The sequence below is a fragment of the Solea solea genome, chromosome 17, assembly GCF_958295425.1.
Source record: "Solea solea chromosome 17, fSolSol10.1, whole genome shotgun sequence".
NCBI lineage: Eukaryota > Metazoa > Chordata > Actinopteri > Pleuronectiformes > Soleidae > Solea > Solea solea.
The window spans coordinates 23,265,216-23,285,381 of NC_081150.1; the positions used below are offsets into that span (position 1 = coordinate 23,265,216).

Consider the following 20,166-nt stretch of genomic DNA (forward strand, 5'->3'; position numbering starts at 1 on the left):
TACCGTGGTGGACAGAAGAATGTCGTCAAGCTGTTAAAAAAAGAAACAGAGAATTTAAACAACTCAAACGAACCCATCGCGTGCAGCAGCTAGTCCAATATAAGAAGGCACAGACAGTAGTGAAAAGAACAATACGCCAGGCCAAGAGGGCAAGCTGGAGAGAATTTTGTGAAAAAAATAGGAAGAACGACACCTGTAGGAGAAGTATGGGGAATGATAAAAAAGATGGGGGGAGATAGAAAGGTATGGGATTATCCGCTCATGACGTGTGGGGAGGAGACTGCAATTTCTAACAGGGATAAGACAGAAATGATGGCAAAGTCATTTGCAAGAGTACATGGCATTGAAAATCTATCAGAAGAGGGGAGGAGGAGGAGAGAGAAAACAATGAATCAGTATCCAGGTGTGCTAGACAGGAGGGAAGAAACAGGGGAAGCAACTGACGAACCATTTACTATGGCAGAAATGACGAGGGCAATAAATAAATCAAGACCAACCTCCCCAGGGAAAGATAAGATATGCAATATAATGCTAAAACAACTAGGGGAGAGAGCATTATTAAAGTTGCTGCTATTGTACAACAAGGTATGGAAAGAGGGAAGATTACCAAGTGCCTGGAAAGAAGCAGTAGTGGTCCCCATAAGAACACCCAGTAAGGATCCCACACAACCCACTAGTTTTTGTTTTAACAATGTTTTTATTGATTTTCAATAAGAACATATAAACACATCGCCCCATATCAAACCAGTTACACAATAATACACAAGCAAACATTGCTGTATACACAGACACCAAAATAAAATAAAATAAATATATAATAATGAAATAAATAAATAATAAATAAATTAAAATATTAAATAAAATGGTCACACTCTATAGTCTTACAAACAAGTATGATCTATTGTTGCTTGAGAAAGTTAATTAAGGGTGTCAACACCTCTTCAAATTCTTGTGCTTTACCCCTAATTACATAGGTTAACTTTTCTAATGTAACACACCTTGCCATCTCCCTAATCCAAGATTGTGTAGAGGATACTTCAGTTTCCCTCCAAGATAGTGCAACCATCCTCCTGGCCTGCAGGAGGCCAAAGTTGATAAAAGTCTTACACTTAGAGTTTACAGAAAAGCAATCTGGGTATATCCCCAAAATACAGAGTTTAGCTACGCAGGGTACCTGAGTGCCTGTAAGTAAACTTAAATTACAGGCAACCATTTTCCAAAAAGCTACCAATTTCGGGCATTCCCATACACAATGAATTAAGGTACCTTTCTCAGTCAAACATTTCACACATGTATCTGGAATGCCAGGGGACCACTTGTTGAGTTTCTCAGGGGTTATGTATGTCCTCATTAACCATTTGTGTTGTAACAGTTTCATTCAAGTAATAATGATTTGAGATTGAGCTTTTAAACAAGCTTTCACCCACTCAGCTTCTTCAATATCTTCCTTAATATCCAAACTCCATGCCCTCCTTCTATCATGACTAGATTCCTCATCATGCGAGACAAGTGCAGTATAGAGTGTAGTAATTTGCCGTCTGCCATTCATGTGTTTTAACACAATACCCTCAAGACAGGACAGCGGCGGTTCATGCGTAGCCTGGTGACACCTTGATAAAATGAAGTGCCTCAACTGTAAATACTTAAAAAAGTGTTTTTTTGGGATTAAATATTTCACACAAAGGTCGTTAAATGTTAATAAATTGCCCTGAACATATACAGTAAGTCTCCAATTTTTCGTATCCCCGTCGGCCCAAGCCCGAAACCACCATCTGCCCTGCCAGGAGTGAACTGCGCATTATCCTATATAGGTGAAAATTGAGAGATGGGGGGTGTATCACTAATATGTCTATGAGCCCTAAACCAAATATCAATAGAGTTTTTAAGAAAGGGATTTGTTGTTTTTTTCTTTAAAGTTTTAAAATCTGCTGAATATAAGTATAGGCTTAATGGCAACTTAGATACTGATGCTTGTTCAATAGAAACCCATGCTGGAGGAGAGTGTGTAACAAAGTAAAACATAGCACTACGCAGCTGAGCAGCCCAATAATACCACTGTAGATTGGGCAACTGTAATCCACCCCTATCATATGGCAAATATAGTAATCTTAGTCTTAATCTAGGTTTTTTACCGTTCCAGATAAATCTACAAAACGCACTTTTAATGTCTTTAAAAAAGTTTTTTGGCAATGGTAATGGGAGTGACTGAAACAAATATAAGAATTTTGGCAAGATAGTCATCTTAATTAAGTTGATCCGGCCAATCATTGATATAATGTCGTCCATTTTTCAAGTGAATCTTGTACCTCTCTCATCAGCGGGTCATAGTTTGCTTCAACAACTGTATTCATTTGGGGAGTAATCGTGATCCCAAGATAGGTAAACCCCTCCCTCACACTAAAAAAAGGTGTATCTATAACCAAATTATTTCTCTCTTCTTCATTCAGGAAAAGTATTGAAGATTTTTCATTATTAATACTGTATCCAGAAAACTGACCAAATTTATTAAAGGCGACATAGAATGCTTGTATCACACATATATGTTAGTTATGGAGGTCTACTTACATATATTAACTTGTTTTCATGGTCACATATATGTGAGTTATGGAGGTCTACTTACATATATTAACTTGTTTTCATGGTCACATATATGTGAGTTATGGAGGTCTACTTACATATATTAACTTGTTTTCATGGTCACATACATGTTAGTTATGGAGGTCTACTTACATATATTAACTTGTTTTCATGGTCACATATATGTTAGTTATGGAGGTCTACTTACATATATTAACTTGTTTTCATGGTCACATATATGTTAGTTATGGAGGTCTACTTACATATATTAACTTGTTTTCATGGTCACATATATATGAGTTATGGAGGTCTACTTACATATATTAACTTGTTTTCATGGTCACATATATGTTAGTTATGGAGGTCTACTTACATATATTAACTTGTTTTCATGGTCACGTATATGTTAGTTATGGAGGTCTACTCACATATATTAACTTGTTTTCATGGTCACATATATGTGAGTTATGGAGGTCTACTTACATATATTAACTTGTTTTCATGGTCACATATATTTGTTAGTTATAGAGGTCTACTTACATATATTAACTTGTTTTCATGGTCACGTACATGTTAGTTATGGAGGTCTACTTACATATATTAACTTGTTTTCATGGTCACATATATGTGAGTTATGGAGGTCTACTTACATATATTAACTTGTTTTCATGGTCACATACATGTTAGTTATGGAGGTCTACTTACATATATTAACTTGTTTTCATGGTCACATATATGTTAGTTATGGAGGTCTACTTACATATATTAACTTGTTTTCATGGTCACATATATGTTAGTTATGGAGGTCTACTTACATATATTAACTTGTTTTCATGGTCACATATATATGAGTTATGGAGGTCTACTTACATATATTAACTTGTTTTCATGGTCACATATATGTGAGTTATGGAGGTCTACTTACATATATTAACTTGTTTTCATGGTCACATATATTTGTTAGTTATAGAGGTCTACTTACATATATTAACTTGTTTTCATGGTCACGTACATGTTAGTTATGGAGGTCTACTTACATATATTAACTTGTTTTCATGGTCACATATATTTGTTAGTTATAGAGGTCTACTTACATATATTAACTTGTTTTCATGGTCACGTACATGTTAGTTATGGAGGTCTACTTACATATATTAACTTGTTTTCATGGTCACATATATGTTAGTTATGGAGGTCTACTTACATATATTAACTTGTTTTCATGGTCACATATATGTGAGTTATGGAGGTCTACTTACATATATTAACTTGTTTTCATGGTCACGTATATGTTAGTTATGGAGGTCTACTTACATATATTAACTTGTTTTCATGGTCACGTATATGTGAGTTATGGAGGTCTACTTACATATATTAACTTGTTTTCATGGTCACATATATGTGAGTTATGGAGGTCTACTTACATATATTAACTTGTTTTCATGGTCACATATATGTTAGTTATGGAGGTCTACTTACATATATTAACTTGTTTTCATGGTCACATATATGTGAGTTATGGAGGTCTACTTACATATATTAACTTGTTTTCATGGTCACATATATGTTAGTTATGGAGGTCTACTTACATATATTAACTTGTTTTCATGGTCACATTTATGTTAGTTATGGAGGTCTACTTACATATATTAACTTGTTTTCATGGTCACATATATGTGAGTTATGGAGGTCTACTTACATATATTAACTTGTTTTCATGGTCACATATATGTTAGTTATGGAGGTCTACTTACATATATTAACTTGTTTTCATGGTCACGTATATGTTAGTTATGGAGGTCTACTTACATATATTAACTTGTTTTCATGGTCACATATATGTGAGTTATGGAGGTCTACTTACATATATTAACTTGTTTTCATGGTCACATATATTTGTTAGTTATAGAGGTCTACTTACATATATTAACTTGTTTTCATGGTCACGTACATGTTAGTTATGGAGGTCTACTTACATATATTAACTTGTTTTCATGGTCACATATATGTTAGTTATGGAGGTCTACTTACATATATTAACTTGTTTTCATGGTCACATATATGTGAGTTATGGAGGTCTACTTACATATATTAACTTGTTTTCATGGTCACGTATATGTTAGTTATGGAGGTCTACTTACATATATTAACTTGTTTTCATGGTCACGTATATGTGAGTTATGGAGGTCTACTTACATATATTAACTTGTTTTCATGGTCACATATATGTGAGTTATGGAGGTCTACTTACATATATTAACTTGTTTTCATGGTCACATATATGTTAGTTATGGAGGTCTACTTACATATATTAACTTGTTTTCATGGTCACATATATGTGAGTTATGGAGGTCTACTTACATATATTAACTTGTTTTCATGGTCACATATATGTTAGTTATGGAGGTCTACTTACATATATTAACTTGTTTTCATGGTCACATTTATGTTAGTTATGGAGGTCTACTTACATATATTAACTTGTTTTCATGGTCACATATATGTGAGTTATGGAGGTCTACTAACATATATTAACTTGTTTTCATGGTCACATATATGTTAGTTATGGAGGTCTACTTACATATATTAACTTGTTTTCATGGTCACATATATGTTAGTTATGGAGGTCTACTTACATATATTAACTTGTTTTCATGGTTAAAATCCTCCTAATCGCTGCAAACGAGCCGATCAAAATATCTCCTCACTGACGCTCTCGTCAGCCGCGCTGTTTCAGACCAAAACCACACCCCCAGAAGTGGACTGTGTTGTGATTGGCCAGCCAACGAGAGCTTTCCCACTGTCCTGTGATTGACCAGGTACCTGGAAGTGACGTAATAGATAGGCCAGCTCTCAGATACACAGCTCCCCCTCTGGCACGGTGGATGCTCTGCATCTCAGCAGGTACAACGAGAGTAGTTCTTCTTCTTCTGCGGTTGAATGTACGCAACAGGATGTGCCCGGACTAGTGCCCGCACCAGGAGGCGCTACGGTGGTGAGAGGAGTGGTGAGGATTTCTGATGACGACATCAAACTACGGAAGTGCCGATCTGCTTCGCAGAGCCCAGGAAAACTATAAATCCCTATTTTCTCAGCAGTGGCTGAACTGTTTGTTCTGAAACTTTAGGGTTTCATAAACAAGGTAATGACGCAGATACACACACACAAACGCAGCGTTAATTGGAGCTTTCGGTCTATGTCGCCTTTAATTAAATGCAATAATGGCAACAAATCAAACAAATAAGGCCACTTGATTCTATCAAACGCTTGTATCTAGAGAAAGAAGTGCCGGAATCCCTGGTATTAGTTTTAGAGTGAATTATATTGAGGACCCTTCTAATGTTATGAAATCCCTGACGATTCTGTACGAACCCATTCTGATCACAATGTACCAAAGAAGGGATATATGGATCTAGCCTTTTAGCAAGGACTTTACACAATAATTTGACTTTACACAATAATTTTGTGTCTACTCCCATAAGACTAATAGGCCTGTATGAGGAGCAGTTGGTTGGTATTTTCCCAGGTTTCAAAATAAGAATTATTGTAGCGAGTCTTAAAGTTGGTGGTAATATGCCATTATTAAATGACTCATTAAACATATTTAAAAGTGGGGTCAACAGCTGCTTCTGAAAAGTTTTATAGAACTCTATTGGTAGGCCATCAGGCCCTGGAGCTTTGCCTGAGTTGATACATTTAATGGACTGCAATAGTTCTTCCATTGTGATGTCCTTGTCCAGGTCTTCCTTCATCTCCTCTGTAAGTGTTTTAAACTGAAGTTGATTAAGAAAAGTATCTCTGCAAGGAGGAGAGGAAGAGCATTCTGACCTATACAGTGATTGATAGAATTCTTTAAATGTATCATTAATATCTTGAGGATCGTTTGATATCTCCCCTGACTGAGTAGTTATGCCATTAATGGCTCTTTCAGATTGTAATTTTTTAATTCTCCAAGCTAATAATTTGCTGGCTTTTTCTCCCTGATCATAAAAGGCCTGGTTCAACCACAGTAAACTTTTTGCTGCTGCATCAGATGTTAACTTATTGTATTCAGTTCTCAAAATCAATAACCGTTTTTGTTTATCAATGTCATCTTCATCATTAATATCTATTTCCAAAGATTTTATTTGTTTCTCTAATTTATTAATTTCTGCTGTTTGTTTTTTGTTTTTAGTGCTCGTGAAACTCATAATTTGCCCTCTAATATAAGCCTTGAAGGCTTCCCATCTAATGCACGCGTTAGTTTGGTTAGTGTTGACCTGAAAGTAGAAGTCAATCTCATCTTCTACATATTTAACAAATTCTGGATTTTTAAGCCACCTCACTTGCAGTCACCAAGAAGGAGGAGACTGTTGAAGTTTCTCCATTTGTACAGAAATAGAAATGGGGGAGTGATCACTAATGACTATACAATCATACCAACAGTTCTTAACTCTAGATACCAGTTCCTGTGATACTAAGAAATAATCAATACGAGACCTGGACTTACATATTCCTGAGTAGCATGACTATTCCAATTTATCTGGATGAAGTTTTCTCCAAATTTCAGAAAAGTTTAAGTCTGTGATGTATTGTAAAATAGTTTTTCTAGATAATTTTTTATGAGGATCACATTTTGTAGAGCAGTCTACCGAAGGGTTCAAAGTGCAATTGAAATCCCCACTGATAATATTTAGGCCATACAGTGAAGACAAAGTTAAGAAGAAATCTTCAAAAATTAACCAAATTCAATGCGAGAGACAGGATCCTACCCCGAGCGATTACAAACCTTCCTTGAGGATCCCGAATAATATTAGTAAGTTGAAAAGGGATCGTTTTGTGAATAAGTATTAATACCCCCCTAGCATAATTATTATATGTGGCATGTATGACTTGGCCAGGCCACCTACGTCGCACTTGTTTAATTTCAGTGACTGTAATATGAATTTCCTGAAGAAAAATTATTTTCGATCGTAGGTTCTTAAGTCTATTCGTTACCTGTTTCAGTTTAGTTGGCTTACTGAGTCCCCTGACATTCCAGCTTGTAAAATTTAAATCAGACAATTCTGAACTTTCCATGTTACTACAAATGCAGTAAGAGAGATGACCATGTTGAGTGTGACCAAAAACAAGAGGAAAAAATAAATGAAAACAGTAAAGTAAAAGATAAAAAAACAGACATATAAAAACACATAACCTTTGAACCCCCCCTCCCCTTACTTAAACTAAACAATGTAAGGGCAAATACCAATCCACACTAATGAGGAGTGGTTTAACTGTGAGCACTTTTCTCAGGCAGCCCATGCGGCGCCCCGCAACTCGACCTTAACATTCAAACATTTATAGTCCTAAAATGATAGACATGAAGCATAGTGTTATTAACACTCCTTAATGTAACTACCTCAGCAGCCTGTGTCAAATAAAGAAGTGTATAAAAGGTACATAAAATAAAGTGTCCACCAAAATGGTAGTAGCAGTTTTGTATGTAATCAAAATAAATGAGAAAGTACAAAATATATGTAAATCTGACTTAATAAAACCTATATTAAGCTAAAATGCACCTGTATTGTCCATAAATGTCCTTCAGTAGTTACCTATACTCCTCGGTATTTAGAAGATTTTAGGAGTTTGGGAGAAAGTTCTCAGCTTCTTCTCGTGTGGAGAAAAGGATCAACTTTCCATTGTGTAGAGCTCTCATTTTGCAGGGACGTAAGGTGGATCCCCGAAACGTTCCAGCTTCAATGAACTTTTTCTTCACTGCATTGAAGGAGCTCCGTGCCTTCATGGTTTCCGCTGATAAATCTTGTGCGAAGAAGATTTTGTGACCAACGTGGGTGAGGGAGCGTTGTTTGGATGTGTTGAAGACCAACTCACGATCTTGAAATCGCAGGAAACTAATGATTACAGCTCTGCTTTGGTCCGGTCTTGGTCTCGCCAGAGTGCGATGTGCTCTTTCCAATGTGAACGAATTGTTGGCGTCGAGTCCCAGCCAGGCCGGCAGCATACGCTGGATGTAATCAGTCATGGGCTGGGTCTTTTCAGCGCTTTCGGGGAGACCTACCAGTCTTAGGTTCTTCCTCCGAGCACGATTTTCCAGGTCTTCCGTCTTCGACTCCAAACAAGCGATGCGTTTAGCAGCGTCAGTCAACTTCGAATTCACACTCTGCAGGCCGTCTTCGGCGTCACCTATGCGCCCTTCTGCCTCCGTGAGCCGCTTAGCGTTAGCGGTGATATCTTGTTGAAGATCCGTAAAACTCTTTTGCACTGCATCGACAGAGCCGTTCATCTCTGCTATGCGTCTCTCCACATTGTCAAGTTTTTCCCCAAAGTCATCGAGAGTACTTATTTTGGTGCTAATCGCAATAACAGTCTTACGAAGAGACTACAGGTCATTTAGCACCGCAGCTGTCCCGTGGGCCGCCCGTCTCATTAGCGTCATCAACCACCATAGTAGTTGTAGTTTTGGGTCTCTGAGAACCACAGGATCTGGTGCTGCTCTCACAGTCTTTAAGTGTCGTCTGTTTAGACATCTTTTAGAACTAATTAGAAGCGTTAATGACTAGGACTTTGTAAACTTTTAGCAGAGTTGCGGGGAGCACTCACTCTAAGCCGCCATCTTGATCGGTTGCTCAACAGTGCCCCCACAACCCACTAGTTACAGGCCAATAGCCTTAACATCAAATCTGTGCAAAACAATGGAAAGGATGATAACAGAAAGATTAAGATATGATCGTGAAAAACGGGAAATGCTGACAAATTATCAAAGTGGTTCTAGAAAAGGAAGAAATACAACGGATGCAGTGATAAGGCTAGAGACAGAGATAAGAAAGGCACAGGCAAATAAAGAAGCAGTAGTGGCAGTGTTTTTTGATATTGAGAAAGATATGATGTGGAAGGAAGGATTATTAATAAAGCTGTGCAAGATGGGTATAAGAGGAAGGGTGTACAACTGGATTAAGTAGAGAATGGGACCCCTCAAGGGAGTGTGATTAGCCCTTTACTCTTTACAGTAAGGATCAATGACGTGTTCTCAAAAGTACCAGAGGAGATAGGTAGGTCACTCTTTGCGGATGATGGGGCCTTGTGGAAAAGAGGAAGGAATGTGGCATATGTTGTGAGCAAAGTACAAGGGGCTATTGATGAGGTGGTGGAGTGGGGCTATGACTGGGGATGCCAGTTCTCAGTGGAAAAAAACATAGACAGTGTATTTTAGCAGAAAACGAAGAGAGGAAGGAATGAAACTGAAAATATATGGGAATGAGCTGCAAAGAGTTGGAACATTTACATTTGTGGGTGTAGTGTTTGACTCACAGTTAACATGGGCAGGGCATATTGGTAGAATAGAAGAGAAATGCAAAAAAGTGATCAATGTGTTGCGATGTTTGACAGGTAGGAGTTGGGGAGCGAGTTGCTCTGCACTGAAAAGAGTGTATGTGGCTTTAATACGATCAGTGTTTGATTATGGCAGCATTGCCTATGGGTCAGCTGCTAGATCAAGGCTTAAGAAGCTGGATGTGATTCAGGCACAGGCGCTGAGAGTCTGCAGTGGGGCTGTTAAGACAACGCCAGTACCTAGAGGTAGAGATGGGAGAGGTGCCTCTGGGGCTGAGAAGGAAGCAGTTGACGGGAAATTACTGGGCGAATTTGAAGGGACACAATGATTCTCACCCGACGAAAGTGGTACTGCAGGAGTGCTGGGAGAATGGGAAGTCATAGGGAGAGTAGGAAAGGAATTGGCAAATGAACTGGGAGTCTTAGCGGTGAGAATAAGCCCCACATTAGTCTGTAGTCCAGCAACACCATTATGGATGCTTGAGGGCCCTAAAATAGACTGGCATCTGTTAGAAATTAAAAGAAAAGGAAAGGGTCAAATAGATTTGATAGGTGTGTTTGAACGTCATATAATGGGAGAGTATGGAGACTTTGTGCTGATATATACAGATGGGGCTAGGGAACGTGAAACAGGAGTGACAGGATTTGGGGTGGCTGTGCCAGAGAGGAGGATTGGGCTAAGTAGGAGAACATCGAATATGTTGGGGGTCTACACAGTGGAGATGCTGGCAGTGTTGGTAGCTCTAAGATGGGTGGAAGAGGCCAGACACAACAGGCTACTGATTTGCTCAGAATTCTCGTCAGTTCTGTGGAGCATGAATTAATTTCATTCTAATAACCGACAGGACATGTTGTATGAAATATTGCAGTCAGTTACTAGAGTAATGAACAGAGGACGTCAGGTTGGATTTATGTGGGTACCAGCGCATGTAGGAGTGAGGGGGAATGAGAGGGCAGATAAATTGGCAAAGAGGGCATTAAGGAAAGAAAGAGTGGAAATGGAAGTGAGTGTTAGTAAGGCTGAGGTTAAGAGTGTCATCTGGGGGGAAAACAACCACATGTGGCAAGAGAGGTGGGATAGAGAGGGTAGAGGGTGGCATTTATATCAAATACAGAACAGTGAACAGATCAAGAATTTCATTTAAAGGGAGTAATGGAAACGAGTGAGAAATGTTAACAGGATGATTATGTAGCAGCAGCAAGTGTGCACCCTTGACGGTCTACAAATGTTGCTGGAAACTGTCAAAACAGGTTCATTAAGGAGACAACCCTTTATTAGTCTGCCATAGAAAACCACGTCACCATAGTATCACACAGTCTTGCTGTGATGACTCCGCCCACTTTGGGGAGGCGCTATGAAGTCATGGAAAACAACATGGCTGATACTAAACTGAGTCGAGTCGATTAAGGTTAGAACTGTATAAGTTTATGTGTCTGAGCGAGATCATTGTTCAGTGATAAGATCTGATTCTGTTAATATTTGACTGCAGTTGATGGAGTTGAGTGTAAAGTTCAGATCAGAGCAGTTATTTGATCACATTCATCACATTTCCTTCAGATAACACTTGAGAAAACTTTGGTCTGTGTTTTGTTCGCTGTTCAGCAGCAGAATCACTTCACAGACGTTCAGCAGCTTCATGACGATCATTTCCTGCTTTCACAAGGTAACAAAACTAAACTCATATCATCACACATGTGACTTTGAGTGGACGTGATGTTTTTAGTGTGAAGCTCATGAATCTCACGTCACTGATTCTGTTGTTCAGTGACTAAAATGTTTGGAAATCACTGGTTTAGAGGACATTTGTGCTTTTGGTGAAATAGAAGTTCTGCTGGACTGGAAGATCAGATAGTGACTGATAATTTTATTTTTTCCGGTGAAAACAGATTACAGCCATTGTAGGTGAAAAAAAAGGATCCAGAGGACGAGGTCATATTTTGATAAGATTTAAGAAACTAAAGTTAAATTAAACGTTTATTCTCAATCGTCACAATTAACGACATCTCTTCTCGGGCTCTTCTGTTAAACCAGTGGACTCACCTGCAGTGAAGGGCTGTAAAGTGTGATGCAAACAGCGTCTTGAGTAAGTTGTGAGTCGAGCTGTGACGTTCTCGAACGAGTCAAATCTTTTTAACGGCTCTTTGAAATGAACCAGTAACTGAGTGACTGACAGTCCATTATTAGCATAAACCAATGGGCTGTGCCGCAGTGTGCAGCCAATGAGGGTCGTGTCGGCCAATTCTGTAGTTAAAAAAAGTCTTCTTGCTGACCGGCCCACATTAGGTCAATGTGGTTCACCCATGTTAGCAGAACTTGGAATGAGCGAGTTTTATTCTCCCAGCAGGTGGCGCTCTGCTATGAATCAGATCAAGGACAGTGAAGAGGAAGCTCCGCCCTCTAAAACCACTCTGTGTGAGGAACATGAGGGTCAGAGGTGAGATGAGGATCTCATGGATCATATGACTCGTCTCCATGTCACAGCTCAGCGTTTTATTTACACATCATGTGTTTGTAGGAGGATCCATCAACAGAGACCAGACTCTGCTGGACCTGGACCTGGACCCAGCTGTGTGTCCATGAAGAGTGACCAGTCTATAGATCATCTTATTAACTTCAAGGATAGACAAAAACATGGTGAACTGATGTAAGAATTTCACACATAGTAACACACACTTACATGATCCTCCACCAGGGGGAGCCTGTCTAGTCCAAAACATGTTGAATCCAGAAAAACACTCTTCTTTTCTTTGGTGGACCAGTCTTGTTTTTCTGTCTCCAGTAAACGTCTTCAGCCTGTCCTCGTCTCTGAAAACGTTTCCAGCAGTAAATCTAGTCAGAGTCCGTGATTGGTCAGGGACTCATGGACAAGGCTCTCTGATTGTGTCTTTGAGACTTCACACATAACAAACACTAGAGACTGTCCTTCAGGGACTTTTGTCTTCAACCTGTCAAACTCATGTCATGTGAACTTGGCTGAAGAAGAATCGTAGGTTCAGCACATTGAAAACCTGGTAGAAACAAATGATTGTTTAGTAAATGACACTGAATCTTTTCTCCTCAGAGTTGATCAGCAGAGGACAGAGGTTCTCAGTGGTCAGTCTGTCCAGCAGCATGGAGCAGACCTGGACTCCATATTTAAGGTGTGTAAATGTACAAACATGACACTACTGTTAATACTGAAGCAGAGTCCTGGGGCCTCATGTATAAACCGTGCGTACGCACAAAAAGACGACGTACGCTTGCTTGCACGCACAGACGGCATGTATAAAAATGTACTTGGCGTGGAAGTTTGCGATCGCAGCGCAAACTCTCGAGCTGCCGTGAGAATTTGCCGAGAGCTCCGCAAACTCTTGTCAGGTGGAGACGCTGCAATAATAAGCTCTGAAACTTATCACAGTGTTTGAAAATAATATTATTAATGTGTCTACAGTGACAAACATGAATTTTCTGTGACAAACAATACTGATACACCACGTACGTTTGAACATATGTGGATAACATCAGGGAGGACACTGAAGACGAAACTGATCCTGTGAGCGAACACACACACTACAAACCTATGTGTGTGTGTGTGTGTGTGAGAGAGGGAGACTCACTGATTTACTCTGAGCAAATTACTGAAATTAATTTTCCACAGATGAATATTTTCTTTATGTAACACAGTGATGTAAACGCAGCTGCTGACATGAACACATGAACACACGTCAGTCTATAATGTAACACAAAATAAAGTTACAGACTCATTTGTTGTAAGAAAATGGGACTTGAACGTTGAGTAGAACATTTTCTTTATCCCATTTTAATCCACACGATAACGAAATAACTACGAAAAAGTTATTCCGCCACCACTGCGCCTTTCATCGGAAGAGAAAGGCGCAGCATCCACAACGCAATCAGTGACAGTAATGAATGGTTACATGGAGTAACTCCGTGAACTGTCTGCTTATTTTGTGCGTAATGTGTGTAGATGATGACGTGTGACACTTATAGATTGTTGAAATAATCTGTAAATTCAGCTCACATGGATCAGTCATGTCTAAACATACATGTTACACCAGAAAAAAACATGCACAGGATCAACTATCAATGCACAGCCAGTTTTTTAAGCATCAATATTAATATGAGAGCAGTCGCTGTGACCCTGACATTTAGTTCCTTTGTGTTCAAATTCCAAAAAAATGACCAAAATATCCTATTTTTACAGATTTATACATCATAAATTGACGAGTTGATCGTGCACTTTCCTTCTTTTTCTTTTATTTCCCTCTTTCTTTGCTGCCTCAGTTGTCTTTTTTCTTCAGGACGAAGGCGTTTCAGGGTCATTTGTATATTCATTTGTGGGTGGGCGTGGTGTGTTCCTCATTCATCTCCGCTCAGTTTCACGTTTGATTGGATGTATAAAGAAAAGGTGCGCTGGACTTGGCGTACGCACAGTTTTATAAAGCTGAGATTTTCTTTGCGTACGTACTTTATAAATTTTGTGCGTACGCCGTCTTTTAGTATGAAAGCTGCGCACTCTTTTATACATGAGGCTCCTGGTCCTGACAGTCTGGATGCTGCTCTGTGGACCTGCAGGACTTCACTCTGTCACTGATCATCTGAGGTTAAACTTCACATGTTCTGTTCCAGCTGCTGGAGGAGAACGTCATCTGCTTTGTGAAGAACGAGCTGAAGAAGATCCACAAGGTTCTGGATACAGATCACACAGAAGTCTCAGAGAGTCAGAGGGAGGATGAGGAGCAGAGGAGCAGCAGAGAGGCCTTTCTGAAGATCACAGGGGACTTCTTAAGGAGGATGAAGCAGGAGAAGCTAGCTGACAGTAAGAGGACTTTTAATGTGAAAGGAAGAACATCTTATTTTCTCAATGATCCACTCACTGATTTATTTTCTTGTGTTCTGTCAGAAATCAGAGCTCCAGCTTGTCGACGTGAACTCAAATCAAACCTGAAGAAGAAGTTCCAGTGTTTGTTTGAGGGCGTGGCTAAAGCAGGAAACCCCACCCTTCTGAATGAGATCTTCACAGAGCTCTACATCACAGAGGGAGGGACTGGAGAGGTCAATGAAGAACATGAGGTCAGACAGATCGAAAGAGCTTCCTGGAAACCAGACAGACCAGAAACATCCATCAGACAAGAAGACATCTTTAAAGCCTCAGCTGGAAGAGACGGACCAATCAGAAGAGTGATGACAAAGGGCGTGGCTGGCATTGGGAAAACAGTGTTAACACAGAAGTTCACTCTGGACTGGGCTGACGACAAAAGCAACCAGGACGTACAGCTCATGTTTCCCTTCACCTTCAGAGAGCTGAATGTGCTGAAAGAGAAGAAGTTCAGTTTGGTGGAACTCATCCATCACTTCTTCACTGAAACCAAAGAAGCAGGAATCTGCAGGTTTGAAGACTTTAAGGTGGTCTTCATCTTTGATGGTCTGGACGAGTGTCGACTTCCTCTGGACTTCCACAACACTGAGATCCTGACTGACATCACAGCGCCCACCTCAGTGGACGTGCTGCTGACAAACCTCATCAGGGGGAAACTGCTTCCCTCTGCTCGCCTCTGGATAACCACACGACCTGCAGCAGCCAATCAGATCCCTCCTGACTGTGTGGACATGGTGACAGAGGTCAGAGGGTTCACGGACCCACAGAAGGGGGACTACTTCAGGAAGAGGTTCAGACATGAGGAGCAGGCCAGGAGGATCATCTCCCACATCCAGACATCACAAAGCCTCCACATCATGTGCCACATCCCAGTCTTCTGCTGGATCACTGCAACAGTTCTGGAGAACATGTTGAAAACCAGAGATGGAGGAGAACTGCCCAAGACCCTGACTGAGATGTACATCCACTTCCTGGTGGTTCAGTCCAAAGTGAAGAGGGTCAAATATGATGGAGGAGCTGAGACAGATCCACACTGGAGTCCAGAGAACAGGAAGATGATTGAGTCTCTGGGGAAACTGGCTTTTGAGCAGCTGCAGAAAGGAAACCTGATCTTCTATGAATCAGACCTGACAGAGTGTGGCATCGATATCACAGCAGCTTCAGTTTACTCTTTACTCTTCAAAGAGGAGAGAGGTCTGTGCCAGGACAAGGTCTTCTGCTTTGTCCATCTGAGTGTTCAGGAGTTTCTAGCTGCTCTTCATGTTCATCTGACCTTCATCACCTCTGGAACAAATCTGTTGTCAGAAGAACCAACAATGAGCCAGTGGTCCAGACCGTTTAGAAAAAAAGTTAAACTTAATCATCTGCACCAGACTGCTGTGGACGAGGCCTTACTGAGTCCAAATGGACACCTGGACTTGTTCCTCCGCTTCCTCCTGGGTCTTTCACTGGAGACCAATCAGAAGCTCTTAAGAGGTCTATTGACACAAACAGGAAGCGGTTCACAGACCAATCAGAAAACAGTTGAGTACATCAAGAAGAAGATCAGTGAGAATCTGTCAACAGAGAGAAGCATTAACCTGTTCCACTGTTTGAATGAACTGAACCACCGTTCTCTTGTGGAGGAGATCCAAGAGTCCCTCACATCAGGACACCTGTCCACAGAGACACTGTCTCCTGCTCAGTGGTCAGCTCTGGTCTTCATCTTACTGTCATCAGGAAAAGATCTGGAAGAGTTTGACCTGAAGAAATACTCTGCTTCAGAGGAGGCTCTTCTGAAGCTGCTGCCGGTGGTCAAAGCCTCCAACAAAGCTCTGTACGTGGATCAGTATATAAATATTAATAAGACATATTCTAAAGAGCACAGACAAACATGTTTAACCTTTTGTTCATCACTGTTTTCTATCACAGACTGAGTGGCTGTAACCTCTCAGAGAGAAGCTGTGAAGCTCTGTCCTCAGTCCTCAGCTCTGTGTCCTCTCGTCTGAGACACGTGGACCTGAGTAACAACAACCTGCCGAATTCAGGAGTGAAGCTGCTGTGTGATGGACTGAAGAGTCCTCACTGTTCTCTGGAGACTCTCAGGTCAGAACTCTGACTCACACTCTTTGCTTCTTTAGGTTCTTGTTGATGAAGATGTTTTTTCTGAATCACTGAGTTCATCATATCTTCTTACCTCCAGTCTGTCAGGTTGTCTGGTCTCAATGGAAGGATGTTCTTCTCTGACCTCAGCTCTTAACTCAAACCCCTCCCATCTGAGAGAACTGGACCTGAGTAACAATGACCTGCAGGATCCAGGAGTGAAGCTGCTGTGTGATGGACTGAAGAGTCCTCACTGTTCTCTGGAGACTCTCAGGTCAGAACTCTGACTCAGACTCTTTGCTTCTTTAGGTTCTTGTTGATGAAGATGTTTTTTTCTGAATCACTGAGTTCATCATATCTTCTTAACTCCAGTCTGTCAGGTTGTCTGGTCTCAAAGGAAGGATGTTCTTCTCTGACCTCAGCTCTTAACTCAAACCCCTCCCATCTGAGAGAACTGGACCTGAGTAACAATGACCTGCAGGATCCAGGAGTGAAGCTGCTGTGTGATGGACTGAAGAGTCCTCACTGTTCTCTGGAGACTCTCAGGTCAGAACTCTGACTCAGACTCTTTGCTTCTTTAGGTTCTCGTTGATGAAGATGTTTTTTTCTGAATCACTGAGTTCATCAAGTCTTCTTAACTCCAGTCTGTCAGGTTGTCTGGTCTCAAAGGAAGGATGTTCTTCTCTGACCTCAGCTCTTAACTCAAACCCCTCCCATCTGAGAGAACTGGACCTGAGTAACAATGACCTGCAGGATCCAGGAGTGAAGCTGCTGTGTGATGGACTGAAGAGTCCTCACTGTTCTCTGGAGACTCTCAGGTCAAAACTCTGTTGATCTTTTAAATCCTGATTTTGCTTCTTTAGGTTCTTGTTGATGAAGATGTTTTTCCTGAATCACTGAGTTCATCATATCTTCTTAACTCCAGTCTGTCAGGTTGCCTGGTCTCAGAGGAAGGATGTTCTTCTCTGACCTCAGCTCTGAACTCCAACCCCTCCCATCTGAGAGAACTGGACCTGAGCTACAATCATCCAGGAGACTCAGGAGAGAAGCTGCTGTCTGCTGGACTGAAGAGTCCTCACTGGAGACTGGACACTCTCAGGTATTCTCCTCTTCCTTCTCCTCCTCTTCCTCTTCCTCTTCTAGTTCAGCAGCAGTATTAAAACTTGTCAGCAGGTTCAGGTTGAAGATGTCCTGTTATTATGTTTTCCTCCGTCAGTGAGTATAACCAAACATTAGTGACACTTTTTAAACACCTGTTGTTCTTCTCCTTCTTCTGGCTCCTCCCTTTAGGGGGCGCCACAGCAGATCATCTGCCTGATAGATATTGTTCTTGTTTGACAATAAACTAGAAAACTAGAAACAAACACTAGACTCTGGTGAGAATGAGTGAATGTCACGTAGTTCAGCCTGAGAAATGACCAGAACCATGAACTGGACAGATCATCTGCACAGAGTAGCAGCATCATGTGAGAAGTCCTGGTACTGGGTACAGAACAGTCCTGGTCCACTTCAAGCAGTCTAAGGTCAAACTAAAGTAAAGATGTCTTTATTCTGTGGTGTGTGTAGTGAGTTGTGTATGAGATGTTCGTCATCTAACAGCTACAATCAAGTTGTTCTTCATTCTTCATTCAACATTGAAAACACACAAGTTTTGGAAGCAGCAGTAACAGCGACGAGCCTCCGCAGCAGCAGCTGCATAAGTAGCCATGTGTTTCCTCTGTGATGCGCAGCTGAAAAAACCACAAAAGCACTGGAAACTAGGTATCGATTCAAGCAAGCGATCAAACAACCGTAATTCAAATACAAAGTTTATGGTTTTTAGACCCACAATACTGCGATTTGAAACACTGTAAAAAATACAAATGAAATCCCTCATTTTTATCTATTTTCTTTGTTTACTTGGTTTGTGCTGGGCCAACTTGTTGCTGGTTTACTCGTGGTGGGTTTCAAATGTATAAACAGAAGTTGTCTTCTGTGTTGTCCACATGGTGGCGCTGTTGAGTAAATGCGTAGCCTCCTGAAACTGTGGTCTCTAGTTTTGCAGACACCGTCTTCTCTTTGAAACACACCTGTCCTTGTAGTTCATAATTGTGTCGACCAGAGTGCGTCATTTAGTCAAAAGTTTGGACTCATGTTGGACAGAAACTCATTCAGACTGTTTCTTCCTCCAGGATGGACCATGCTGGAGAGCAGTGGTTAAAACCTGGTGTCAGGAAGTGTAAGTATGGATTTACAGGAAATAACAACATATCAGCTGATCATCAATAAACTGCAGCTGTGTCTCGTTGTCTTCATCAGATTCATGTGAACTGAAACTGGACACAAACACAATGCACAGAAAACTCAAACTGTCTGACGACAACAGGAAAGTGACCGGTGTGACAGAAGATCAGTCGTATCCTGATCATCCAGACAGATTTAAGTTCTGTCCTCAGCTGCTGTGTAGACCTGGTCTGACTGGTCGCTGTTACTGGGAGGTCGAGTGGAGAGGAAGAGTTTATATATCACTGAGTTACAGAGGAATCAAGAGGAAAGGCAATAGTTCTGACTGTTGGTTTGGATATAATGATCAGTCCTGGAGTCTGATCTGCTCTGATGTTCATGGTTACTCTGTCTTTCACTGTGGGACACAAACACCCATCATGTCCTCTGTCTCTCACAGAGTATCAGTGTATGTGGACTGTCCTGCTGGGACTCTGTCCTTCTTCAGCGTCTCCTCTGACTCACTGATCCACCTCCACACCTTCAGGACCACATTCACTGAACCGGTTTATCCTGGGTTCCTGGTCTGGCCTGGTTCCTCAGTGTCTCTGTGTCCTCTGTAGGACATGAAGAGACAGCAGCTTCAGCGGTGGACGAGGTCAAAGCTCGTCTCAGTCATTCTTTGTTGAAACCATCAATAAATAAAGACTTAAAAAATCAACATGTCTGTCATTAAGAGTTTGACTCTTTGTCTGAAGAACATCATCTTCTCACTGACGAGCCTTTCTGTCCCAGCATGCATTGCTTCTCCTCCTCCTCCTCTTCATGCTGCCTGACAACAGCGCCCCCTGCTGCGTCTGAGCAGAACAGAAGAGCTTTAGAACTTCAGGTGAACCTCCTCTTCCACGGTCCAGAGAGAGACGCTTCTCTGTCCTTCTGAAGACAGGAGAGGAAGCTGGCGTTTGTCTGTTGGCCGCTTCTCCAAACCGCCTCTCCAAATTGTTTAAACAAAAATGTTTTTTTTTTTAAATCATTTGTTTTAATTACGGTGCCTTGGGATTCCAACTTCGTCGGATCTCAGGATCTCATCGTTTGACCACTGCCGACCGATGCT

At 40.9% G+C, this 20,166-nt stretch overlaps 1 protein-coding gene across 1 annotated transcript; it reads left to right on the plus strand.

Annotated features, from left to right (window-relative positions):
- Nucleotides 1-12,246: 12,246 nt before the first annotated feature.
- LOC131443316 (NACHT, LRR and PYD domains-containing protein 12-like) lies at nucleotides 12,247-19,924 on the plus strand. The gene is made up of 12 exons (XM_058612838.1): nucleotides 12,247-12,323; nucleotides 12,405-12,533; nucleotides 12,951-13,029; nucleotides 14,519-14,708; nucleotides 14,793-16,584; nucleotides 16,680-16,853; nucleotides 16,951-17,124; nucleotides 17,223-17,396; nucleotides 17,495-17,672; nucleotides 17,780-17,949; nucleotides 19,022-19,068; nucleotides 19,149-19,924. Exons 1-12 carry the CDS (start codon nucleotides 12,247-12,249, stop codon nucleotides 19,673-19,675), a joined length of 3,711 nt encoding a protein of 1,236 aa, XP_058468821.1. The 3' UTR covers nucleotides 19,676-19,924.
- The last annotated feature ends 242 nt before the right edge of the window (nucleotides 19,925-20,166 follow it).

What these genes read in the sequence shown, in the direction of transcription:
- LOC131443316 (XM_058612838.1), top strand. Translation starts at nt 12,247, where the DNA reads ATGAATCAGATCAAGGACAGTGAAGAGGAAGCTCCGCCCTCTAAAACC. An exon ending in CAAAAACATGGTGAACTGAT is followed by an intron (nt 12,534 to 12,950) that starts GTAAGAATTTCA and finishes TTTTCTCCTCAG; the next exon opens with AGTTGATCAGCAGAGGACAG. An exon ending in AAAACCTGGTGTCAGGAAGT is followed by an intron (nt 19,069 to 19,148) that starts GTAAGTATGGAT and finishes TGTCTTCATCAG; the next exon opens with ATTCATGTGAACTGAAACTG.